Source organism: Schistocerca piceifrons, chromosome 3 (assembly GCF_021461385.2).
Source record: "Schistocerca piceifrons isolate TAMUIC-IGC-003096 chromosome 3, iqSchPice1.1, whole genome shotgun sequence".
Lineage (NCBI taxonomy): Eukaryota > Metazoa > Arthropoda > Insecta > Orthoptera > Acrididae > Schistocerca > Schistocerca piceifrons.
In genome coordinates, this window is record NC_060140.1 from 483,828,378 (window position 1) to 483,855,981 (window position 27,604).

General features: G+C 39.1%; 1 protein-coding gene across 1 annotated transcript in view; it reads left to right on the top strand.

Moving 5' to 3' along the window:
- The first annotated feature begins 243 nt into the window (after window positions 1-243).
- Window positions 244-27,604, top strand: part of LOC124789908 — a 33,758-nt gene continuing 6,397 nt past the window's right edge. The window contains exons 1-5 of the mRNA XM_047257426.1: window positions 244-777; window positions 880-1,024; window positions 1,436-1,534; window positions 2,646-2,804; window positions 11,871-12,147. Of these exons, the coding sequence (XP_047113382.1) occupies window positions 461-777; window positions 880-1,024; window positions 1,436-1,534; window positions 2,646-2,804; window positions 11,871-12,147 (997 nt within the window). The 5' untranslated portion in view covers window positions 244-460. The remainder of the gene's footprint in view (window positions 778-879; window positions 1,025-1,435; window positions 1,535-2,645; window positions 2,805-11,870; window positions 12,148-27,604) is intronic.

Below are 27,604 nucleotides of genomic sequence, written 5' to 3' on the forward strand. Positions count from 1 at the left end.
GTAGTTGTAACTGCCTATAAAGTCGTTTTGTAACAACTGGCAGTAGTTTATTGCCGTCATATAGCTAATATAAACGTATTTTAAGGCACATTTGAACTTTGACGAATTTATCACCAAAGAGCTTCAATTTCCCTTGACCTCTGTATAAAATCGCGCCAAAAGTGTGTGATGTTTTCCCTCGTAGTCCAAAGAGCAAAGAAATTTCCGCCAATGATGGGCTGGATGTTTAGGGTGGGAGGGAAATGTTTGAATACAGTGTGTAAGCACTAAGCACAGGCGGAAGAAAATGAATGCGTAGAGGAAGAAGTATGTTTTACATTTTACAGGGTGGAAAGTTCTTGTGGTATGTGAAATGCGCTTATTACTGAGATATCGAAGGACGCCAATGGATTTTCTGAAACACCACAGTGTTAGCTAGTTTTGATTTTGACGGTAAACTGCTTACCTTTATATCATAGGCATGGAAAACAGAAATTTAGATTCAGGTCAGCAGGATATTATGAAATCTCCTGCCAGGAAGATTTTAGGTGATATAAAGAACGTAAATGAGGACCCTCCAAGTCCAGTTTCACCCACAGCTAATTTGAAATTGTTAACTAGAGTTGCAAGTCATTTCAGAAAAAGAGATTTCGGTGAAGACTGTGCAGGATTACTCGAGCAGAAAATTGATTCAAACGACTACGATGAGAACGTTGATTCGTTGAGTGAATTCCGGAAAAAAGCATCAACCGCAATCAAACCGCGCAAAGAAAAGTCTTTAAGTCTTCTATGTGACAAGTAAGTGGTAGATTTAAGGTTATTTATCAGCAGAGAAGCAATGTTTTGTATACTACTCAGCTACATGTATCTGAATTGCGTCGAATGTTACTTGTATTTCAGGTTTTTGGAACTTTTCCCGCTGGAGGTACCCCCTGATAGTAATCTGTTTATATCCTTGGACCAAGCTGCCGCTCAGCTTCATACTGAAAGGAGACGATTGTATGACATCATCAACGTTCTAGAGAGCCTTCAGATGGCATCAAAGGTATTTGAATGTTCTGCTCGTTCATGAGCCCATGACGTATTGTTCGGTAAATGGCCTGTGGGAAAAGCTTATGAAGCTAGTAATACTGGGAGAGATTCAGAGTTCTTACATTATACTCAAAGCTGCTCATTTTACATGAACTTTTTATTACATAAGTGTGGATGTGAAGGATATATATTTAAAGTGTCCCAATATAGTGTAAACCTTTCTAGTGCCTTATGTTAAATTATGGCTATGAAGTTTAATGATATCAATACAGGGTGTGTTGAGAACACCTAGTTTCTTTGCCAGATATTTCCTTTACTCTTTTCGTCCCCCATCTCACTGCTTCTGCCTTTGGGTGTGTACACCACCACTTACAATTTAGTTCTTCTTTCAGTGCAGATTGTGTTAATAATATATGTTTTTCAGATTGGTAAGAATAGCTATCAGTGGTTTGGAAATCAGCAGCTCCTAACAACACTTGCTGAACTGAAAGGAATGGCAGAAGAAATGGGTTATCAGAAGAAGGTAATTCCTTTCGTGCTCTGTAAAAGTAGTAAAAATGAGCAAGTAGTTTTATTAGTGGATTAACAGTTCACGGACTAGAGATATTGTTTAAAGAAATGGTCAGAAGCATAAAACCTGCATAAGACAACTTTAGTTCAAAATATGTTGTTACATAGGCCTACTTCAGTAAATTCTAAATTTGTAAAATAAATTCTGTGATGTAAAGTATAGTGCAGACACTGTGACACAGCAGTCAGGAGGAGATGCATACAGAACTTGGGCTGCCCAAGGGAACAAGCCACACCTCTCTCAAAGTGCTTACAGTCCATAACCATGATTTGTGCTTCTTCAGCATCAGAACTGATACGTAGTCATAAGGATCGCTGATCGCTGTGGTGTCATGGGGCTTGTACTCGAACCCCCATGATGGACCAGGATTAGTCTCTGTACTCATTTCAAAATAAGAGAAAAGATGATGAATACACAATCCAAAGCAAAGCTGGTACACAAAGCTTTTGGTAACAACGAAGTAGTTAAATGATATAGTTTAGTCCCTGTTTGTAAAAGTGTCTCATGCAACCATAGTTCAAAATAACCTCCCGCCTCCACCTAAAACTTTTGCATAGTATACTGAATGTACATATAATGTTTGTGTCTAAAGCAGAATGCTGTTGGTATCTACAGAAATACTGGAGGAGGGAAAGGCATCAGTAACAAGCTGTGTTGTCATTGCTTTAAATATTTTAATTTAACTTTAAATATTGTTATTTGAAACCACTATTGTACATCATTGCACATGTTTTTAACAAATTTTGGGTTGTTGTACAGTTCATAATGTAGATTGTAAGCCTGTAAAGACTTACAGACAAAACTATTCTTAAAGGTCATTCTGTCTTCTCAAATGAAGGACATATCTGTATCTCACCTCTTGCTAAAATTGTCGTCCCAACAGTCAAGTTTGCTCTCATGTGGTTGACTTGTTAAGAGTTGCATAACTAGTTTTAGTTGACTTACTTGTGGGTCTCCGTACTCATAATTGTTATTGATTACTGAATCATATGCAGACAATATTTTGTTCGGTATTTCTGTAATTTTATAAAGTTGTTATACATACACTTTTATTAATTTGCAGGTGAAAGCAATGCAAAAGTTGTGTTACTGCTCGCCGAGATATCAAGAGAAGGAACTCCCTCTTACTCCAAATAGTCAACAGGCAGATGGTAACCGTGATGAGCGTTCGCTTGGTGTTTTGTGTCAGAAATTTCTGATGCTGTTTCTAGTGTCAGATGAGGTAAACATGACAGGTGTTACATGGTAATACATTCCCATGGCATTCTGAATTTTCATACTTATAACTGAGACTATGAAGCAGTTTGATTATAATAGGCATTTATTATTACCCCATACCATTTGTATGATGATTGCTTAATTTTTTCCATTACTGCAGAATTACGTAAGAGGCTGTGGATGTTTCTATAAGTATGTTGACACAAAATGCTGTAGTGACTGGCTGGAGTTAGGTTGAGAACAGGGGATATTACAGAAGGAATAACAGCAGTTCTACCATTTTTTGTTAAATATTTGAAAGGACCAGTGCAATAAATACTCTTCTATTCTTTTGATTTGTGATAAGAGCAGGGATGCTATGTTGATGAAGTACAAACATTTATGATGAAAGTTTGGTTAAGATATGTATATCATTGTCCCAGATTTACATTTATTGATTATCTATATTTTGACCAATCATTTACACTGAATAATATAGCCACTCTCTTGTGTCCTAATCGACAGGACATTAAATTGTAATCCTCATTCAAATTGTGTGTCCTCTCTCTCAATCCCATCGGTATGTTCATTAAATACCCTGCATTGTAGAAGTAGAGGTGGGTAAATGCGCATAAACATACTGAAGTTGCCATGAACATATGATTGACTATTTTGCTGTCAGCTTCTAAATGCATTGAATGTTTATTCAAGAGGATAACTTCTTGAAATCTGTATACAGTTGACATTTGACCAGACCGTGGTAGTAGCCACAGGATCTGAAAGAATGAAAACAAAATAAAATTCTCGTCTGATTATAAGTGTTAATTTTGCACATCACTTCAGTTTTCAGACTCGGGAACAGAGATCAAAATGAGTAATATCTCAATTTTTCCTTGTTGAATGCAGCTATTTATCATAGAGCACAAGTCCACATTATCATTGTTGGATGGGACGCAGTCACAAAACACATACTCCCGTTAGCCATACCATCATGAACACTTGCTTAATAGCATGCTGGTCCATCTTTGGAATGCAATAAAGCATTGATTTTGGTGCACCAACGATTCGCTAAGTTCTTGGTAGGTTTCCAGATGTATATGGCACCGGATATGCATGCAAAGATCACAAAATTCCTGTAAACCATGGGCTGGTGATTTGTGCATCAGCACCCCAGATGTGTTTCTCATGTTTGGATCAGGCAAATTCACTGGCCAACACATTGTGATTTCACTATCATGCTCCTAAGGTCAATGCAGCGTGAATCTAGCCTTGTGACAGTCATAGTACACCACTGGAAGAGTAAATCATACATGAAGAGTGCAGGTGGTTCATAATAATGTCCATAATCCATAGCTGTCTTGGTGCCTTCGATCAGGCGTGCTGCCACAGGTCCCATTGGGGCCCAGGTGAATTTCCCCCAGAGCATAATAATGCTCCCACCAACTGCCATTTGGGGCACAGTGCACGTTTCAAGCAGCTGTTCACCTAGATGACGGTTATCCAAATACACACATCAAAAAAAGTTTTGCATCACACTGGTTCCGAGAGTTCCGGAACCTGTACAGAAAATTGGAATAGAGTCAACATATACATCATTTCTTCCCCTTTTTATTGCTCATGAAAATTACACATTACATGTTGTATCACAAGACAGTGAGACTTTCAAAGGTAGTGGTCCAGATTGCTGTACACACGGGTACCTCTAATAACCAGTAGCACGTCCTCTTGCATTGATGCACACCTGTATTCGTCGTGACGTACTATCCACAAGTTCATCAAGGCAGTGTTGGTCCAGATTGTCCCACTCCTCAAAGGCGATTCATTGTGGATTCCTCAGAGTGGTTGGTGGGTCACTTCGTCCATAAACAGCCCTTTTCAATGTATCCCAGGAATGTTAGATAGGATTCATGTCTGGAGAACATGCTGACCACTCTAGTCGAGTGATGTTATTCGTAAGATGTGCACAATGTGGTAGCGAGTTGTCCATAAAGACGAAAGCCTCGCCAATATGGTTGCACAATCGGTCGGAGGATGGCATTTGCGTATTGTACAGCTGTAATGGTGTGTTCCATGACCACTGGCGGCGTACGTCGGCCCCACATAATGCAACCCCAAAACTGCAGGGAACCTCCACCTTGCTTCACTTGCTGGACAGTGTGTCTAAGGCATTCGGCCTTACAGGGTTGCCTCCAGACATGTCTTCGACAATTGTCTGGTTGAAGGCATATGCGACATTCATCGGTGAAGAGAACGTGATGCCAATCCTGAGCGGTCCATTTGGCATGTTGTTGGGCCCATCTGTACTGCGCTGCTTGGTGTTGTGGTTGCGAAGATGGACCTCACCATGGATGTTGGGAGTGAAGTTGCGCATCACGCAGCCTATTGCGCACAATTTGATTTGTAACATTACGTTCTGTGGCTGTACGAAAAGCATTATTCAACATAATAGCGTTGCTGTCAAGGTTTCTCTGAGCCATAATCCATAGATAGCGGTCATCTAATGCAGTAGTAGATGTTGGGTATCCTGAGCGAGGCATGTCATTGACAGTTCCTGTCTCTCTGTATCTCCTTCATGTCCGAACAACATTTTTGTTCACTCCAAGACACCTGGACACTGTCCTTGTTGAGAGCCATTCCTGGCACAAAGTAACAATGCGGACATGATCGAACTGCGGTACTGACCGTCTAGGCGTGGTTTAACTACAGACAACACGAGCCGTGTACTCCTTCCTGGTGGTATGACTGGAACTGATCAGCTGTTGGACCCCCTCTTTCTAATAGGCGCTGCCCATGCATGGTTGTTCACATCTTTGGGTGGGTTTAGTAACATATTTGAACAGTCAAAGGGACTGTGTCTGTGATACAATACCCACAGTCAACATCTATCTACCAGAGTTCTGGAAACTGGGGTGCTGCAAAACTTTTTTTGATGTGTGTAAACCATCCATCCAGTGTAATAAGAAATGAGTCATTCAACCAGGCGACATGTTTCCCTTGATCCAGACTGAAACATCGATGATCCCATGCTCACTGCAGTCTTAATGATGTTGATGTCTGATGACTCTGCCTGTTCTGAAATGCGTGCTGAAAGGTTTTCCTCTCTACCACTTGTGCCTGCACCAGCAGTGTACTCTGTTCTGCCACAGATAGCTGCCTATCCTGCTTTATAGAGCAGCCCAGCCTCTGCTACGTGCTGTGTTGAGGCACGGACATCCACCACCTTGTGGCCTGCTAGTGATTTCAGTACCCTTCTACCAATTTTTCGTAGACACTCACAGCAGAGGCATGTGAACAGTCACCTAACTTTGCCATTTTTTGTGGTGTTCATTGCCAGTCACCTGTCCCTAGTCAGACACTTATGTCAGTGAATTTCCATATTGTGGTGTGTATCATCACGAGAATGATTACCCGTTTGTATACTTTCCTTCATCATGTGCCAACAATGCCATCATGTAACATTCAGTCTTGGCGTGTGCAATGATCATAATGTACAGGTTCATCACTGTATATTTTATCCACTTCTATAGGTACTTATTTCCTTTTCACAGTTCTTGTGTTTTAAAGCGACCTTCTCAGTATCTGTACCCATATCTATTTCATGCTTCTTAGCTTTTCACTTTCAGTATTCCTTACGTCAGTTTAATGTTGCTGTCCTGACCAAGCGAGGCACTGCAGTGCTTGTGTGTGACCCGTTTTCTAGAGGATGATGGTTCAGTTTCGTGTCCAATTATCCGAATTTAGGTTTCCACCGGTTTCTCTAAACAGCTTAACTGTTTGAGTTCCAAAAATGTATAAAAAAATATAATTCTAAAATTATTCACAGAATTGTCATTAATTATTGTAGTAGGTAATAAATATACAAGGAAAAAATTAGCAAAAAGTAAACAATAATTTTTTTGAAGTTGTAGTTCCAATTTGGAACCACAGGGAATACAGTTTTCCCACATCTCGAAACTTCCGTAAAGTCATAATGCTTAAAACAAATTATAGTCCTAAATAACAGGCAAAAGTGGGCTGAAATGTAGTGCATTTATGTTAGAAGTACATACAGCTCCAGTGGATTCATTTAGAAACCTCTCCTAACAGCAGTTATATGAACTCGAATTTATGTTACACTAACTTGAGATACACTTACACTGTCACTGATCTCCTCAGTATGATCACTGGAAAAAAATGCCACCATCTCTTACGGTCTTGTGGCACAATCTCTGCTCAACCTATTGCTTTGAATGCTGTAACTGCTTCAATGTATTACATTTTCTTAGAACTACCTCAGTGTATCACTAAATGTCTCTGTCTTGCAGTAGCATCAATGGTTTCATGCCGAAGCCACTGGTACTTTAAAATTAATTAATAAAATGGTGATGTCAGGCAGAAACCACTCATACTCAGAATTTGAAGACAAATACCATGATATTTCCTTGTAAAAGGACATGGCCTTATTTTCCATCTGCCGTTCTCCAGTCTCATATATAAACTAATTGACAATGGGTTGTTAGACATTATCTCCCTTCTTTTTCTCTTTTTTGTCTCTTCACTGTGTTCATCTTGTTTCTGCTCCACACAGTTGCCTTTGTTACCTTTCATCACCATGTGAACCTGATAGTCGATTTTCCATGTTCCTCTTTAGGGCTGTCCCAGCGTTCTGCCCAGTCGTGCATGGAAAGCAGTTTGTCAACTTTCATTCATTATCATGCTATCCCATGGCATTCTAGAAATATGTGTACTTTATGTGCATTCAACATCACAAACACTAAACCATACCAGTGGAAAAATTAACTCTCCATCCTAGCTTTCTGAAGAAACATGTGAATGGGATGTCAGGTTCATTACCGTTGCTTATGTCTGTCTGCAAACTTGATGGAGAGTTTGCTGTTTGGAGCTTCCATCGGTTGCTGTGTAGGGTTTTTTCTTTTGGTTTTCTGCAGAATTGGAAATATCTTTGAGGAGAGTGATGGGTGAATTGCAGTCACAATAGAGAAATTCATTATTACATGTCACTGCATGGTGATAGAAGAACACAAATTTGAAATAATTTTTGTGGTCCTGGCCTTTTGGCAACCACAAATTTTATTTATTTACTTCTTTCAATATGACCACAAGGAATTTGCCTCACTGTATCCATGGACATTACACTGAAAGTACATAAAAATATGTCTGCTCAGATGGACTTGAACTGACAGTAAGAATTGTCACAAAAGCAAATGCTACTTGTGTTGTAAATTTATGCAAAAGGGGAAGAAGTTTTATCATTGTCAGCTACTATGATTTTTGTTACACTTCTTGAAAGTTTGTTCCAGATGTTGTAACACATTTGTTCAGTAGTGTGCATGTTAGTTGGCAGTTGGTGGTGAGTTGCACAGTAGCAAAACATGTGTACCCTGCTTTATGATGCACCAGTCAGTAGTGACATTCTCCCACCTGCTTCTGTAGTGTGCACTTTGGAGTGCGCAGATGGTGTTGATTTTTATGTTAGTCCACGTTCATTAACAACCTTTTGGTTTCTCTGATGTTCATTATAAATGACATAAAGTATACACCATGAACATAATGATAACAAGCAATAGTGTTCTGTGTATAAAAACGTTTCAAGAGAACTAAGTACTATGGCTGCACGGGATGTTTGCACACATTGTTCTAGATGCTGGAGAACAATTGCAATGTGTATTTTGGACAGAGACAAGGAGCAAGGTAATTGCACCCTGGAATATTGTCTCATTCTCTCTCTAGTTTGTCCAACCCACCATTCCCCAGTAAAATTCCTTGCCATCTTGTGACGTACACTTCAAGTGTTGGCCTTCTGAATTTGACAGTGGCACGCAAGGGCAAAGAAGTTGGAGGGAATAATGTACTCTGTCAACAAAATTTGTATTGAAGTTTATACAGCTACTTGGGCTACAACTGAAGTTCATGCAGACTACGCACCAATATTTGAAAGTAAAACAGTGGAAAATCCAGGTTGGAATATCAACAGTTATGAAAAGGATAGAAAGCTAATCACCTTACAGATGACGTACAGAGTTGGACAGGCACAATGAAAAGATGGTTGCACACTGAGCTTTGACCAAAGCTTTCTAGGATCTCTATGAATCCTTTAAACTTTAATCTTCCTGTTTCCGCCTCTGGAACATAATCCCTCTTGTTTTGTGGCTTGTATGTGCAATACACAACAGAGATGAAAATAATGTTTTTCTGAACTTTCTTCAGTAGTACCTGTCTAAACATTCTTATGTGATTTTCGGAAGCAAGTTCCTTCAGCTGCTAAGTGCAAGTGGGCTTAGCTGTCCATTACAACTCTTGAACTGTTCCTTTGAGCTTGTCATGTATCATCAGCTTAGTAGCAACCCAAACTTCTGAGAAGTAGTCACAGATACTTTGTACGGGGCCATTGTGATTTCCTTTTTAGAGGTACTAGGCTTTGCCACCATTTTCTCGATAAATTTAAGCTAGTTTTTGATTACATACAAATTTCTCTTGTAAAGAAAAAAAACTCTATAGTGCCTAATAACATAAAAGTTTATTCGTGACATTAAGTAATTTATATATTATTGCACTGTATGCTACTTGGCAATTATGTATGCAATATGATCTTACTCAAATGCCCTCCATGACTGCAGGCACACTGTTGTTATTTTGATGAAATTTTCTATAACTTTACGGTATACTAGCACCTCAAGGTCTGAAATTACGTGTCGAATCTCAGCCTTGATCTCTAGAAGTAATCGTGGTTTGTTGGAATACACCAAAGATTTCAAATACTCCCACAGAAAGAAATCACAGGGTGTCACATTGTAAGATCTGGATGGCCTAGTCATGTTACTGTTGCAAGAAATACCCAGCCAGGAAACCGCTTGCTTTTAACAAGTAATGGCTTTTAGATAATTAATTGTGAGTTTTCTGTGCTCCAAATCCTCCGTTTTGCTTGTCACTAAGCAATTCAACAGAAAGTGTCCTCATCAGTGAATATTACTCTTTTTGATAAAATTGTTGTCTGCTCTTTATTTTACAGGCACCCATTGGACAAATGCTCAGCACTTTTGTCATTCTTTAACTTCCATTCTTCTGTTAGCTAAATTTTATAGTTTCAAAGATCCAGTTCTTCTTTCACAATTCTTTGCATGCTGGTTCTGGGAATCTCCAATTACTGTGAATGCCATTGAATAGATTTCATTGGACTTATTCACAATGGCGATGTTTTCTGAAGAACAATTATTAACGAATATGCTTAAAGAGTGTAATGTCCACAACCAAAGCAGTTTTCTGAAATTTAGCAAGTGGTCTCAACACAATCAACTTGTTTGGTGCATTATGTTGACCAAAAATTCCACAGAGTGTGCAAACAGCCTCTGTACAACATTCACCACATCTGTAATGCAGTGTTGTAGTGCCTGTGTTGTACAGAATTTTGATGCAATGATCTTTCGCACTTGCAGGCATGTTCAAGGGAACAGGCAATGTGGCAACTACAGCTCTTACGAAATACATGTCCGAAGGAACACTGCATTGTAATTCTGAACAACACAGGTACTGCAGTATTGTATTTATTTGTCGACACTGGGCAAGTGACTTTCAGTTAAACTGTCTCCCTTGCACAGGAATATACATAATAATGAATGTACAAGTGAAGCTTTGTAGGCATATGGTTGACATGTGGAAGTTTCGGTTTGGCCGTCGAATGTGCTCGAAAGCCTAATGTTAAGGCGACCATTTGCAATTAGTGGGAAGTCTGGGTTCAAGTCATGATCCGGCACAAATTTTCATTGTTGTCATTCTATTATACAGCTAATGGTTGTCCATATTCGCAATTGCGAATACATTTCTTACATTTGTAAGTTTTCACTATGCCAACGCGCTGTTCCATAATGAAGTGCTCCATTGCTTTCAACAAAGAAAACAGATGAAAAATGTGCTATTTCAGTGCTGCCGACATACTGTACTGTAACAGAAATAGCATGCATTTCAAAAGTTTCATTCCTTCTTGGCTTTTTAGTCCTGCTTCTCTTCTAAATGTGTTGCAGTAATGTACTGTATCACTGTATTAATTGAAAGGTTTGTAATTTATATTTGGTATTTGTATCTAGCAAGGTGATGAACTGATAGACACTGTTTTTTAATTTGGGGAAGAGGGGGCAGGGAGAGGTGGTTCAAATCCCTTTCAGGCCATTCTGGTTAAGGATTTTCTAGTTTCCCTTGATCACTTCAGGGAAGGGCAAGAATAATTTCTGTGGTGGGCCTATAGCTGATTTTCTTCTGTATCTTTGTGTAGCTGAGATGTTGCTCAGTCTCTTACTTAGTTCAGTGTCAAATAGACACCACAATCTAACCACTGTTCCAAGCATATCAGGAGTTGTTGATTTAATAAGAGAAACTTTATCAAAGAGAATCAGATGTGTTAAACATAAATTACAATGTGTGAGAAATGTCTGAGTAACACTTGAACTGTGTGTGTTTCTGCACTAGTGGTTAGTATTAGTCATTTAGTTTCTAACTGAAATGTGAATTACATGGAAGTATATGTAGCAGTTTCTTTGACTTCATAAGATATATAGCAGTTTTCATTGAAGTATTTTAAATTTTGAATGAGACTTAGATGTACAAAAATGACAGTTTCATATAAAAGATTTTTCAAACTGTAGGGCTAATATCTTAAAGGTATCAGTAATATTATGTTGGGCAAAAATCAATGGATCCTTTGTGGAAGTAAGCAGGAATGAAGATAAACATTGTTTTGCTTTTAACATAACCTATTTATTGCGTTATGTTGCTTATTTGTGTGTATCATTTTTGCTGGTGTCTTTTTATGCACAAAAAATTCATAAATAAATCCACTGCTGTCCACTTTAAATTGAACCTGACAATTCACAGATAATTAAAATGTATTGTGGAATTCTGTAAAAAATACTTGGATTGGGAACTACTGATTGTAAGGTTTATATAAGAATATAGCGGGTTTTATTTTGTCTTGCATATCGTCAATTGGTGCTGACTGTGCAACCACCGCTAATCGATAATGTGTTACATACAGTTTTTATTTGGTAAATTGGTCAGATGTCTCTTGTATATCTAAAATTATATGTAATGTATTCTGCAGGGTGACCTTGTGAATTTGGAAGTGGCTGCTAGAGTTGTGTTGGCTGGATCGGAATCTGAAACTGCAAGTGACATGGAGGATGTTATTCCATTACATGTGGGAATGGGAATGGGGAGCACGCAACTAAAAGCAAAAGCGCGACGTTTATATGATATTGCAAATGTTTTAAGTTCCCTGAAACTTATCCAGAAAGTGCATTGTTCAGATTCCGTACGGAAGCCAGCTTTCACCTACTGTGGACCTAAAGTTGAGCCCTTGAAGCATCTAACATCGTTAGGCAAGTTATTACACTCTTCTAAAATATGTGTTGTATGGGTGTTACGTGTTGACTGATTTGAATTTTCTGTTAATATTAAAAGTACACATTTTTATAATGTTCTTTCAGTTTACATTGCCAGTGCATAACATATTTACCTGTTGGATATTATTATAGCAACCAGTGAAATACAACCATTAATTTATATACATAAGTCAATTTTTAACTTGCAGGGATGATTTTGGGAATGCTTAATCAGGGCAAATGCTGTTTAATAACTTTGTACGTAAATGAGCTGGAATAAGCCTAGCTGTCCTTACACCTGAGAATATTGAGTGTTCGGAAATATGTTGGAGGGCATTTCTGGACTTCTAATGGTTTACTCCTAATCAATCTGTCAACCATTTGTGGACCATATTGGGCAAAATATGGTCTAAACTTTATGTATGCCTTTTAAAATGTACAGAATTTGTACCATCATTGAGCGGATCAGCTATAACAGGGAATTTTCTTTTCCTGTAAGTGGAAGACCTGCACATAAAAAAATTTGTTTATTGCAGCAGGACATCATTTTTTTCAACTCATTTGAAAAGCTTTTCCTTGGTGTTTAATTTTCAGTTTCTTTGGTACCGCATGAGAGCAACTGAATTAATGGGTCTTTGGTTTTTCTTGTAGTACTTTCTGAAGATAGACATTATCTGATCTCAGGAGAAGAATAGGAAAACAATGGCAGTCTTTTCGATTACAGATTGGTAGGTCAATAAGTAAGTTAATGAGGCACATTTTTTCAAAGTGTCCTTCCATAAAATTACCATCTCTGGTTCAAATCATTAAATTTTCAACCATATTGTTAAATGATTTGTATTTGTCATTAATGTCAATTTCTGATGCACAGTACTGTACATCACTCTACAAGTAAAATTTGCATTGTTAGCTGCCACAAATGGAAGTTGAGTCTTGTGAGTACTCTGATTTCCTGGTTTGAGTTGGAGGTGCTACAGGGTTAATCTTTGGAATGCTAGTGTAGAAAGTATTAAAAATTTGACTAAATGAACACTTTTTTTCATATTTATTAACATATATAAGCAGATTTCTTGTTTTCAATTTGTTGGAGGTCACATTTGCCAGAAAGTTCCAATTATAAGTTCTACCCAGTGATATTTTATTGTTCGTGCCATCTTCTTTCATTGACTGGATAAGGCTGATATGTATCTTGATGTACGATGGTGGTTTGATAAGTCTGTATTACCGAAGCATCCGATTCCAACTGTCTGCTTTGACCCATGATGTCACCAATATGGCAGAAACGACCATTCTCAAGGTCTCCAATATGGTGTCTATGACGTCAATACACAAACACGACAACAAACATGAAAATACATATAAAAACCTCACACACACCTCTCTCCAAAAATATAAACTAACGGGATCAGCGCAGGAAATTGGGGGTCTTTGAGTGGAAATATAAACCCATACAGACACACACCATGATCCCAAACCACACAAGATGACGACATAAAAACACCACAAAATTCCCAAATTCTGCTACACTCACAATATTGACATGAATTGATCACTTCCCTTTACTTACATAGCTCAACTGCAATTGTTGATACCACAAAATAAAAACCAACTGCTCCAAAAATTATAATCGCACTGCAACTATCGATATCACAAAAACCAACCCCTAAAATAACAAATAATTGGAATTGGACACTTCCCTTGACCTATATAGGTCAGCAGCAGCTCTCGATACCAAAACACACACTTTTACGATGACACATTGGAATCGGGCACTTCCTATGACCTATATAGCTCAAATACAGCTGACAGTACCAATAAAATCCAGATTGAGTACTTCCCCTAAGATACATAAATCAGCCACAAGTGCCGATACCAAAACATCAGCCACCAATGCATGCAGTAAATAACACTGACCCAACAACACATTTAAACCACACCGAACATCATCATAAAACACACACACTCACATACACACACTCACACACACATACACAACCAAAACAAACTCACAACCTACCAACACCCCCACCCACCCAACCTCCCCCCCCCCAAAAAAAAAAAACCACCACCACCAACAGTCTCTGGTCCGAGATGCAGAAACTCGGGCCAACCGCATATTTTACTTGCATACACCGCATTTCACTGTCTTGCCCCAAGCCCAAAAAGTTGCAGAAACTGAATGACAGGCAATATGTCCCACATTTCAGCCTGCAGACATGCACTATTAAACTTGGAAGTCATATCCATACCTAATAAAAGAAGCCTCAGATTGAATTAAATGACTTACCGCGCGACAAACAGCAAACGACACCGCAATAACAGAAACTTCATTCTTAACTCAATGAAACCAATTTCCATTCTTCTGTAACAGTCACAACCGATAAATGCACAACTCAAGCACTGACACCCAAATGAACCCAATACACCACATAACATGCAGCCATACACACATCACTAGAGGACACCACCAGCTGCAACAAGATGACCTCTACAAACCACATAACATGCGGCCATACACACATTACTAGAGGACACCACCAGCTGCAACAAGATGACCTCTACAAACACAACTCACTCATAAACTGAACTCCGCACCATTATGATGTCACACACCACAAGAGCCTTACGTGCCTGTGGGTGGGATCAGATGCCTCCGTTGACCTGATAAGTCTGGTAAAAGAAAGTCTGTTCCATAAACAACTCGTCTTACTCCTCGACATAGTGTCCTTTGAAGCATATATACACATATAATACTGATCATTCAGCTTTTTAATTCCATTGGAAAAACATGTTATTTCAAATACTCGTTGAGTGCCACTCATGTCCTCATTTGATGAAAATTTCTTCTCAGCAAGCCAAAGTTTCAAGTTACAGAACAGGAAGAAGTCACTTAGAGCTATGTCCAACAATTAGGGTCGATGAGGTACCAATTCAAAGCTCAGTTTATGCATTTTGACCATTATTATCTATGATGTGTGGGATTGTGCATTATCCTGATGAAAGAGTACATTTGTGCGTATCAACCTTGGTCTTTTTTTGGCTAACTCAAGTTTAAAAGATCCAGCAGTGAAGCATAATAGAGTCCAGTTATAGTTTTGCTTTTCCCAAGTGATCTGTGGAGGTTATTCCTTGGAACCCCAAAAAATCAGTGGCCATCACCTTACCAGCTGCCAAAATGGTCTTTGTCTTATCTGGTGCACTTTCAACAGTCTTTGTCCATTGTTTTGACTGCTGTATTGACTCTGGTGTGTAATGATGAATACAGGTTTCATCAACAGTTACAAATGATCACAAAAAGTCTTCCATATTATGATTAAACATCGCCAGACATTGCGTGGAAATGTTGTGCTGGATGCGCGTTTTGTCAACTGATCAATTGCGGCATTCACCTTACACACAGCTTCTTCTTAGCCTATTCTCTGTGCAGCTTACTATGCACTCACTTACTAGAGATGCCTGCAGTCTCGGTATTCTCATGAATTTTTACTCAATGATCTTCCAATACCATATCATGGAGTTGGTCTGTGGTTTCCTTTGTGGTGACCTCTGTTGGCAGCCAGAGCATGCTTAGTCTTCAGTGATTGTCCGACCACATTTAAATTCATTTATCCAAAAGTAAATGGTCGTCAGTGATGGTGCAGAGTCCACGTGAATTTTATCCAATTTTGTTTTGATGTGTGCAGCAGTCCAACCTGTCAAATGAAAATGTTTAGTAATAGCATAATACTTGGTTTCCTCCATTTTCAGTCACAGTCAACACATTGACAGATTCAGACAGCTGTTAGCAATTAATTGTATGCTGTCCATTGTTAAAATTCTTTGTATAATCCTTAGAATAATCAAGTTTATCAACCATGAAGGTGCAACAAAAATGTTTCCCTCTTTAATGGAAATTTACCACACTTACAAACAACCCTTCTATAGTGTATTTGAATGTTTGTGTGAGCCACAAAAAATTCTTACTTTGATCATCCTTCTTAGATCTTTTGAAAGGAATATCCTCATACAGAATAGGTTCCTCCTAATTTAATTCAGTATTTAGGTGTGGAATGGTTTAACATTGATAATTTTAGGAAGTCTGCTAGTGTTGTGTATAACGTAATTTGTAGTAAATTGTGAGTAACAATTGTATATTATACAAACTTTTGCAGCAATTTGTTTTCCCATTATTACATTATTGGTACTTACATGATTTGTACAATATTTTCACTTTTTCAGTTTGTTGATGTGTTCGAAATTTCACAACTGTGATGAAAACCTAGCTCTCACGAAGCCATCTACTGATATGTAATATTGTATTTGCACATGTTCTATTGTGTTCCATTAGGATCCCCATTCAACAGCAGAGAATATTGTCAATATTTGCCATACAGTAGCACTTGCCTACATTGCAGTAGCACTTACCTACATTGATACGTAAGTCTGTTGGTCAGTATAAACTCGATGAAGGATAGACATTAATTTATCTTTGAAGAATCTGTCAATTTGGCAACTTGTAAATAGGAAAGGAGACGTAAAACCAGAAATATTTTAACCTATTAAATTGGGCTGACAAGCTTGCAGAAGATACTTTCAGGTTTCAAGTCTTAAGTTTTTGTCTGAGCTGAAAAATTTGACCAGTTTTTACTACCGGTAATAACTTAGGGCTGTGAAACATGGATATGCCATGAGTTCATCATTAAAAGACTCACAGGATGTCAAAGAGGAATGGGTAAATCAATGTTGGGCTACACAAAGCAGTAGACATCAGATGTATAACAAATACCTCGAAAAGAATAAATACCTCAAAATTGCAGTAGGCTGGTGATTTCATTACACCGCTGCTACCTTTCACAGGTGATTTGTACACATCTGTGCATGCTATTTTTCATTCCATGAGGTGCTTTAGATGTGTATATGTGTGCCCACTTGCTAACATCTTCGGGCTCCTAACACGATCAGATGGGTGGCCACTCATGTGTCTGTATACTTCGGACGTGTTAACGCACAAGGCAGAAAGAGCGTCAAAGTAGCCAAATATCTACATATACATCTATACTCTGCAAACCACCAGGAAATGCATGGCTGAGGGTACATCCCATTGTACCAGTTACTGGATTTCTTCCTGCTCCATGTCGGGTGCTGTAAGAATGATAGATTGAATGACTCTGTGCATGATGTAATTATTCTAAACTTGTCCTCAGAATCCCCGTGTGAGCGATTTTTAGGGGGTTGTTGTTTTTTCCTAGAGCCATAATTTAAATCCAATTGTTGGGACTTTGTTAGTAGACTTTCTCGAGATAGTTTACATCCATCTTCATGAGCCTGTCAGTTTAGTTTCTTCAGCATCTCTGTGACACTCTCACAGGTAAAACAAACCTGTGACCATTCACACTGCCGTTCTTTGTACAGGGTGTTAGAAAAAGGTACGGCCAAACTTTCAGGAAACATTCCTCACACACAAATAAAGAAAAGATGTTATGTGGATATGTGTCCGGAAACACTTAATTTCCATGTTATACTGACGAAACTAAAATGAGCTCTAACATGGAAAGTAAGCGTTTCAGGACACATGTCCACATAACATATTTTCTTTCTTTGTGTGTGAGGAATGTTTCCTGAAAGTTTGGCCGTACCTTTTTGTAACACCCTGTGTATGTTCAATATCCCCTATTGCACCCATTTGATATGGGTCCCATACAGCAATATTCTAGAATGGGTTGCACAAGTGATTTGAAAACAAGCTCCTTTGTAGACTGACTGCACTTACCCAGTATTCTGTCAATAAACTGAATGATCATAATGACCATTTCGCTTCATATCCCTACAAAGTGTTATGTTCAGTTACTTGTACAAGTTTTCCAACTCCAACTGTGACTCATTGATATTATAATTATAGGGTACCAAGTTTTTTTCATTTTGTGAAATGCACAATTTTACATTTCTGAACATTTAAAGCAAGTTGCCAATCATTGCACCACTTTGAAATATTATCAAGATGCAACTTCTTTGAGACAGTGCTTGTTATACATAACTGCATCACCTGCAAAAAGTCTGAGGTTATTATTAATATTGTCGGCAAGGGCATTAATATGCAGTTTGCCCCCAAGTCCTCAGTAGTTTCCTAATGTTCATCCTATGTACATTTGCTGCTGTGCTATTGTTTGGGTTTCTGTTTTCACCTTTGTTGTTGACTGAGAAAACAGCATGCCATTGTGGTTGTACAGAGGAAGAAATTATGAAAATGGTGACAGGCAATTATCTCTTATACTACTTTACATCACAAGATAAAGGAACTTCAGCAGAGTAGGCTTAATAATGAATAAAAAAATAGGAGTGCTGGTAAGCTACTGCAAACAGCATAGTGAACGCATTATTGTGGCCAAGATAGACACGAAGCCCATGCCTACTACAGTAGTAAAAGTTCATATGCCAACTAGCTCTGCAGATGAGGAAGAAATTGATGAAATGTATGATGAGATAAAAGAAATTATTCCGGTAGAGAAGGGAGATGAAAATTTAAGTCGTGGGTGACCGGAATTCGAGAGTAGGAAAAGGGAGAGAAGGAAACATACTAGGTGAATATGGATTGGGAGTAAGAAATGAAAGAGGAAGCTGCCTGGTAGAATTTTTCACAGAGCATAACTTAATCATAGCTAACACGTGGTTCAAGAATCATAAAAGAAGGTTGTATACATGGAAGAATCCTGGAGATACTAGAAGGTGTCAAATAGGTTATGTAATGGTAAGACAGAGATTTAGGAACCAGGTTTTAAATTGTAAGGCATTTCCAGGGGCAGATGTGGACTCTGACCACAATCTATTGGTTATGAACTTTAGATTAAAACTGAAGAAACTTCAAAAAGGTGGGAATTTAAGGAGATGAGACCTGGATTAACTGACTAAACCAGAGGTTGTACAGCTCTTTCAGGGAGAGCATAAGGGAACAATTGACAGGAATGGGGGAAAGAAATACAGTAGAAGAAGAATGGGTAGCTTTGAGGGATGAAGTAGTGAAGGCAGCAGAGGATCAAGTAGGCAAAAAGACAAGGGCTAGTAGAAATCCTTGGGTAACAGAAGAAATATTGTGAAAGGAGACAATATAAAAACACAGTAAATGAAGCAGGCAAAAAGGAATACAGTCTCAAAAATGAGATCGACAGGAAGTGCAAAATGGCTAAACAGGGATGTCTAAAGGACAAATGTAAGGATGTAGAGGCTTATCTCACTAAGGGTAGGATAGATACTGCCTACAGGAAAATTAGAGACCTTTCGAGAAATGAGAGCCACTAGTAAGAATATTGAGAGCCCAGATGGAAACCCAGTTCTAAGCAAGGAAGGGAAAGCAAGTGGAAGGAGTGTATAGAGGGTCTATACAAGGGCGATATACTTGAGGACAATATTATGGAAATGGAAGCGGAAGTAGATGAAGATGAAATGGGAGATACGATACTGCGTGAAGAGTTTGACAGAGCACTGAAAGACCTGAGTCGAAACACGGCCCCGGGAGTAGACAACATTCCATTGGAACTACTGATGGCCTTGGGAGAGCCAGTCCTGACAAAACTCTTCCATCTGGTGAGCAAGATGTATGAGACAGGCGAAATACTGTCAGACTTCAAGAAGAATATAATAATTCCAATCCCAAAGAAAGCAGGTGTTGACAGATGTGAAAATTACCGAACTATCAGTTTAATAAGTCACAGCTGCAAAATTCTAACGCTAATTCTTTACAGACGAATGGAAAAACAGGTAGAAGCCGACCTTGGGGAAGATCAGTTTGGACTCCGTAGAAATGTTGGGACACGTTAGGCAATACTTACCCTACGACTTATCTTACAAGAAAGATTAAGGAAAGGCAAACCTACGTTTCTAGCATTTGTAGACTTAACGAAAGCTTTTGACAATGTTGACTGGAATACTCTCTTTCAAATTCGGAAGGCGGCAGGGGTAAAATACAGGGAGCGAAAGGCTATTTACAATTTGTACAGAAACCAGATGGCAGTTATAAGAGTTGAGTAGATGGCAGTTATAAGAGTGGAGGGACATGAAAGGGAAGCAGTGATTGGGAAGGGAGTGAGACAGGGTTGTAGCCTCTCCCCGATGTTATTCATTCTGTATGTTGAGCAAGCAGTAAAGGAAACAAAAGAAAAATTTGGAGTAGGTATTAAAATCCACGGAGAAGAAAAAAAAACTTTGATGTTCGCCGATGACAATGTAATTCTGTTAGACACAGCAAAAGACTTGGAAGAGCAGTTGAATGGAATGGACAGTGTCTTGAAAGGAGGGTATAAGATGAACATCAACAAAAGAAAAATGAGGATAATGGAATGTAGTCGAATTAAGTTGGGTGATGCTGAGCGAATTAGATTAGGAAATGAGACACTTAAAGTAGTAAAGGAGGTTTGCTATTTGGGGAGCAAAATAACTGATGATGGTCGAAGTAGAGAGGATATAAAATGTAGACTGGCAATGGCAAGGAAAGCGTTTCTGAAGAACAGAAATTTGTTAACATCGAGTATAGATTTAAATGTCAGGAAGTCGTTTCTGAAAGTATTTGTATAGTGTGTAGCCATGTATGAAAGTCAAACATGTATGATAAATAGTTTGGACAAGAAGAGAATAGAAGCTTTCGAAATGTGGTGCTACAGAAGAATGCTGAAGATTAGATGGGTAGATCACATAACTAATGAGGAGGTATTGAATAGAATTAGGGAGAAGAGGAGTTTGTGGCACAACTTGAGAAGAAGGGACCGTTTGGTAGGACATGTTCTGAGGCATCAAGGGATCACAAATTTAGCATTGGAGGGCAGTGTGGAGGGTAAAAATTGTAGGGGGAGACCAAGAGATGAATACACAGATTCAGAAGGATGTAGGTTGCAGTAAGTACTGGGAGATGAAGAAGCTTGCACAGGATAGAGTAGCATGGAGAGCTGCATCAGACCAGTCTCAGGACTGAAGACCACAACAATAACAACAAGCAGAGAACCAGACAATTCCATGTAAAGACTTTTGAAATAAACACTTTTGAAATAAAGTGTTGATGGAGAGACTAGTTGACATGCCAATATCATTACATGTAGGCATAAAGCCTTCTATAGACAGTAATTAAACATAGGATCTTGATGGAAACTGAAATAATTAAAATGTATGCTTACTTAGTGATTGCATATTGTGATCTACAACAAAATGGGGTGTGATTAACACTGATTAGCCCACATAGAATATCATAAATATTAATTACTTTCTTGTAACAGGGGACCACAGCTTCTATCAATTTTTAAATGTCCTCATCTTGCTTTCAGCTGTCAGAACCTTATTTTAGGATTGCAGTTTTGGTATTAAACCTATAAGTTGAAATCATATGCTTGAAAATGGCTTAATGCCGAAATTGCAATTGAAAAATAAAATTCTAACAGTTGAAAGAAAGATGACATTTAAAGAAAATAAATATTAATGAGTGAAATGCCAAAGTACTCTTGCATTGACTAGATATTAAACGCTGTTGAGAGGTAAATTGTTTCATTGAGAAAAACTAAAGTTACTTTTATACATTGATAGATAACAAAGTTTAGAGTATCAATCATATGGCAAAATATGCATCTCTTTCGTGTGCTATCATTTGGAGAAAAAACTTGTTTAGGTATCTTGAATCTTTTTTATGAAACATCGTCGGCTTAAAGACCTCATGATCCACATTGCACATGGAAGGAGCACTGCATGCACCCCTACTGTATATATAAAAATCAAATCTCGAGAATGGTGACACACATGCACTGCTGTCAGCTTTAATTACAATTTTGATGTGTTAGCTACATTTCATACACAGCAGTGAGTGATCTGAAATGAAATATATGCAGAGTCCATGCAGTGTGTTTTTGCCTCTGAAAAATTCTAAAAAAAATGTGCAATGCTTTACCTAATTTGATGCGGCAAAGTAACTAAGATGAATAACAAAACAAAATTCAGTCTTTGATTGAGCAAAGATATCAGACTGTAAGTTGTTCAATAATTAAATTTCTGAACCAAATAATTTTCTTAAAATCAGATGATTAGTATTTCATAGCAGCTGGCATTTCTGCTCAGGTGCTTCGCTGACAATTTTTGTAACATGATTGTGCTGCGCACATCAGACAGAGAAATTACATCACACTGCTTCTTGATGGATCACTTGTCAATGTGTCCTCCTCCTGTGACAAAGTGTTCAGCTTGCTATTGTACATGAAATTATTGAAGGCGTCTAATGAAACAGAATCGATGAACATGGAGCAAAAAGAAATTACTGTGGCTCTCAGCAGCTGCTGATGCATTAGTGATGTCACAGATAGATTCATCCTTTCCTTGAATTGTTATATTTATGAATTAATGGAGAAGTAGAGGTATTATGGAATAGTAAATGTGAAAGAACACTAAGTTACTGAGGTGAACCCGAAGTGACACACCGCTTTTGTCATAGGCTTCTGCAATCCTACTAAAAGCTATGTTACAGACGTACTTCTTTGGTCTGAAACCATATTGACACACCTGTGCGTTTGTCTATGCTGTAATTAATTATTCCCTCCTGAATTTTCTGTTTTTCAATTTTGTCTAAGCAGTAATTCGTTTTGTAGGAACCTCAGAGTGGAAAAACGTAAGGTGTCAGAGTAACTGTATCTTGTATCCGAGTTGGCAAAACCCAGAGTGGCAACCAAAATTATCATGCACAGTGCAGCAAAACTGGTTGACAGGTAGCAGTTGGAACATTGTCTCTCAGTGCAGGTAGCAGTGTATGGGGCTAACAAAGCCACGCTTAACACAAAGCGGCAAGCATATTCGTAGCTGTCAGAGGGTTAACACCTTATTTGAACAAGATGATACTCCTCACTCACAACTTTTAGTCAAGTACATGGGTTGTCCTAAGATGCTTAAAACTGGAGTCTACCCATAAATCGTATTAGAATAAAGCTTACCTGGATTAACCTGAGTTGTATTTAGACAATTACAAAATCTGTCTCTATAATATCCCAGTATAAAATTTACATAAGACGTTAGTTTTGGCAAAACCGTTTTACTTATAAGTTGAGCACTAACAGTCACTGGTCATGATGGAGGAGGTACTCACCTGGTTTTATTGTTATTCACATACAAAACATATCCCTCTGTCTCTCATATCAAAATAAAAAAAAAAAACTGGAATAAATTGCAGGCAGTGGTCTGTTTCGGTAAATACTGGAAAAACACAGTTATATTGACATATTTTGCACTAGGTTTGCATTAAAACTACTCACTGCCAACTAGCAACCCCAACTTTTTAGCCACTGTCAGTAAAACACTTCAAAAAGTTGTATAAACCTCCTATGGATATGTGAACTATACACAGTTTCCTTCATGTACTATTAAAAAGTGTGTTAAATGCTTTTGCAGCATGTTATATGCTAATAGCTAGGACTATTTAGATAAAATGAATCTTAATTATGGTTGACAGATTTCAGTTTTTGGAACAAACTGTCATTAATAACCAGAAAATGGAGGATTTTTAAATTTGTCACCTGCTTCCTTTGTTTTGGTGCAACAAATCTGTTCCAATGTTAGTAAAAATATTTCTGATAGTTATGCCCTATAGTAAGAATATTAAAAACTTAAATTTAACTCAAGTAACTGAAAATAAATGGTTTCAAACTTTCTTTGTGTCACAAAATTTGATATTTAACCCTCCAGCAGGCAAGCCCACTGTTGTCACACGAGCAGGTGTGTTTTAAAATTTACAACATGGTCATTTGTCAGTAAAAACAAACTTGTCTTAAACTATTATATTTATTGAAGAAAGCAGTTCATATTCACTATCTTCAACATTTATAACAAAAAGTTCTGTTCTTTTAGTTCTTTAAATAACAATTTAGCCAGTTTTTCTAACATACGTTCGATTTCATAACACCTTTCACAGACACTTTGTTTCCAGTTTAATTCCAGCAATGTTCAGAAAAGTGAAAAAGTAGGCAATGGCCATCTTGTAATTCCTTGAAATGGGATATCAGGCACAGATTTTAGCTATAACGTCAACTCCACCTTTTGTCATGTTGTACTCAATTACAATTGTAGGTTTGTGTGTTTCTTCATCCACTGTCGCCATGTCATGCACAGCAGACTAAAGTATGATAGCACAGTTTTTACAAGGCACATATGAAATTAAGGTATTATCCTACTGAAATACAAACATTGCACTTCAATTTTTTTGTTTTGTTTGGGATGGATTCCGGAAGAATTTCAGGTCTGTTCTTTGTCATTATACCAATGCAAGTGATAGTATTCTGCAGAAAATATTCAGAAAGGAGATAGCTTGTGTACCAGTTGTCAGTTGTAAGGTTCCTGTTAGAATTTTCTATGGGCACCACATATCTTTTAATTATGTCCTGAGGAGCATTAGATACCCGATATTGTCCAAACCGCATACAGATTAGAAAAAAATAGAAACCTATTGTAACTCATTGCAGTCCTAAGCAGTAGCAATTCTGTTCCACCAGCTGCCCAGAGTTCCAGTGCATTAGCATGATGGGATTTTCTTCTTCATCTTAAAAAAAAATCACACACACAGCCATTATTTCGTCACTTTATTACCTCTTTGGCGCAAGAATTGATGTGTGTCTCGCTGTTTATTTATATAGATATTTGTATAGTTTACGATTTATTGATAAAGTCAAGGTTGATTACTTTCGAAAAAGCACTAACTTAGTCAGTTATACTCCTCACCTTTCGCTTTGGATCTGGTGGAATTTATAAAACGTTTTTTTCTTGGGTTTGATGTTTTAGCACACTCGCTTGTACACCAAAGTGAAACTTTGTCTTTTCAATAAAGAACACTTGTACATCTGCTCTCTCTTAGAGATTATCACCATCCTCACCTTCAAGTTCGAATTCACTGCCATGGTCCTATTCAGTGTTTTCATCACTCAAATCTACTTTATTTTCCTCCAAGTCTGAAAAGTCTGGATAGACTTTACCATCACCTTCTCTGAGCAGTTTGCCAATTTCTTTGCATTTGAATTGGAACAAAACATCAAAGAAATGAAATGAATAAATACACTCCTGGAAATTGAAATAAGAACACCGTGAATTCATTGTCCCAGGAAGGGGAAACTTTATTGACACATTCCTGGGGTCAGATACATCACATGATCACACTGACAGAACCACAGGCACATAGACACAGGCAACAGAGCATGCACAATGTCGGCACTAGTACAGTGTATATCCACCTTTCGCAGCAATGCAGGCTGCTATTCTCCCATGGAGACGATCGTAGGGATGCTGGATGTAGTCCTGTGGAACGGCTTGCCATGCCATTTCCACCTGGCGCCTCAGTTGGACCAGCGTTCGTGCTGGACGTGCAGACCGCGTGAGACGACGCTTCATCCAGTCCCAAACATGCTCAATGGGGGACAGATCCGGAGATCTTGCTGGCCAGGGTAGTTGACTTACACCTTCTAGAGCACGTTGGGTGGCACGGGATACATGCGGGCGTGCATTGTCCTGTTGGAACAGCAAGTTCCCTGGCCGGTCTAGGAATGGTAGAACGATGGGTTCGATGACGGTTTGGATGTACCGTGCACTATTCAGTGTCCCCTCGACGATCACCAGTGGTGTACGGCCAGTGTAGGAGATCGCTCCTCACACCATGATGCCGGGTGTTGGCCCTGTGTGCCTCGGTCGTATGCAGTCCTGATTGTGGCGCTCACCTGCACGGCGCCAAACACGCATACGACCATCATTGGCACCAAGGCAGAAGCGACTCTCATCGCTGAAGACGACACGTCTCCATTCGTCCCTCCATTCACGCCTGTCGCGACACCACTGGAGGCGGGCTGCACGATGTTGGGGCGTGAGCGGAAGACGGCCTAACGGTGTGCGGGACCGTAGCCCAGCTTCATGGAGACGGTTGCGAATGGTCCTCGCCGATACCCCAGGAGCAACAGTGTCCCTAATTTGCTGGGAAGTGGCGGTGCGGTCCCCTACGGCACTGCGTAGGATCCTACGGTCTTGGCGTGCATCTGTGCGTCGCTGCGGTCCGGTCCCAGGTCGACGGGCACGTGCACCTTCCGCCGACCACTGGCGACAACATCGATGTACTGTGGAGACCTCACGCCCCACGTGTTGAGCGATTCGGCGGTACGTCCACCCGGCCTCCCGCATGCCCACTATACGCCCTCGCTCAAAGTCCGTCAACTGCACATACGGTTCACATCCACGCTGTCGCGGCATGCTACCAGTGTTAAAGACTGCGATGGAGCTCCGTATGCCTCGGCAAACTGGCTGACACTGACGGCGGCGGTGCACAAATGCTGCGCAGCTAGCGCCATTCGACGGCGAACACCGCGGTTCCTGGTGTGTCCGCTGTGCCGTGCGTGTGATCATTGCTTGTACAGCCCTCTCACAGTGTCCGGAGCAAGTATGGTGGGTCTGACACACCGGTGTCAATGTGTTCCTTTTTCCATTTCCAGGAGTGTATATTCATATGTCGGTGTAACCAAAGTAATGTTTAACGTGCATCTATAAACAACGAGCAAGTATAGTTAATTTTTTTGTTCACTTTTCTCTGGACATTGACTGCTGGAACAAAGCCTGCAACTCATTGTTTTCAATTCAGAAAACAAACTGACAAAGCTAACCAAATGAAATGAAGCCACTTTAACACTGTCAAGAAAACATCAGCTATGGAATACATGTCAGCAATGGTGCAATAGCTCAAGATTTAGGCATTGATTAGGCATAAAAACTGCTGCTGTTGTACTTTCTACAACAGCACACCTGCTTGAGGATTAATCCACATTTGTTGTAGACATTTTGTTTTATTCTTGTACACATCAGTGACTCTTCGTAAATGTTAGCTCCAATACTACCCACAAGGGTTCAATAATGTTAAAGTCCGGGGACTGTGGTGATCAGGGAAGACAATTCAGTTCAGTTGCTTGCTCCTCATCCCACAATTGTACTGTCCTGGCTGTGTGAATGGGTGCATTATCGTCCTAAAATATGGCATTTTTGGAGAAAAACATTTGAATCGTGGACCGCGCTAGGTCACCTAAAATGTTCACATAATCATTGGCTGTAACACTGCCATTGATAATAATGATGGGACCATCAGAATACCATGGTATCGCTGCCGGCACACTCACTTCCACGTCCATGCTTAACCGTTGGAATGAAGCAATCAGGATCATAGGCTTCTTTTGGCATTCTCCAGACATAAACCCGGCCTGAAGTTGGAAATAACAAAAACGTTGACTCGTCAGGTCATATGATATGTTTCCACTGATCAGCCGTCCAGGATTTATGCTCCTAACACCACGTTTTAAACTTCGTGTTGGTTGTCGTCACTAATGATTTCGGTATAGCATCTCGTCCATGGATATTTACTTTATGGAGTTTTTGGTGGACAGTGACGATAGATACGGGGTCTCGGAGATGGCTGCCGAGTTCTGCAGTCACTTAAGATGCCATA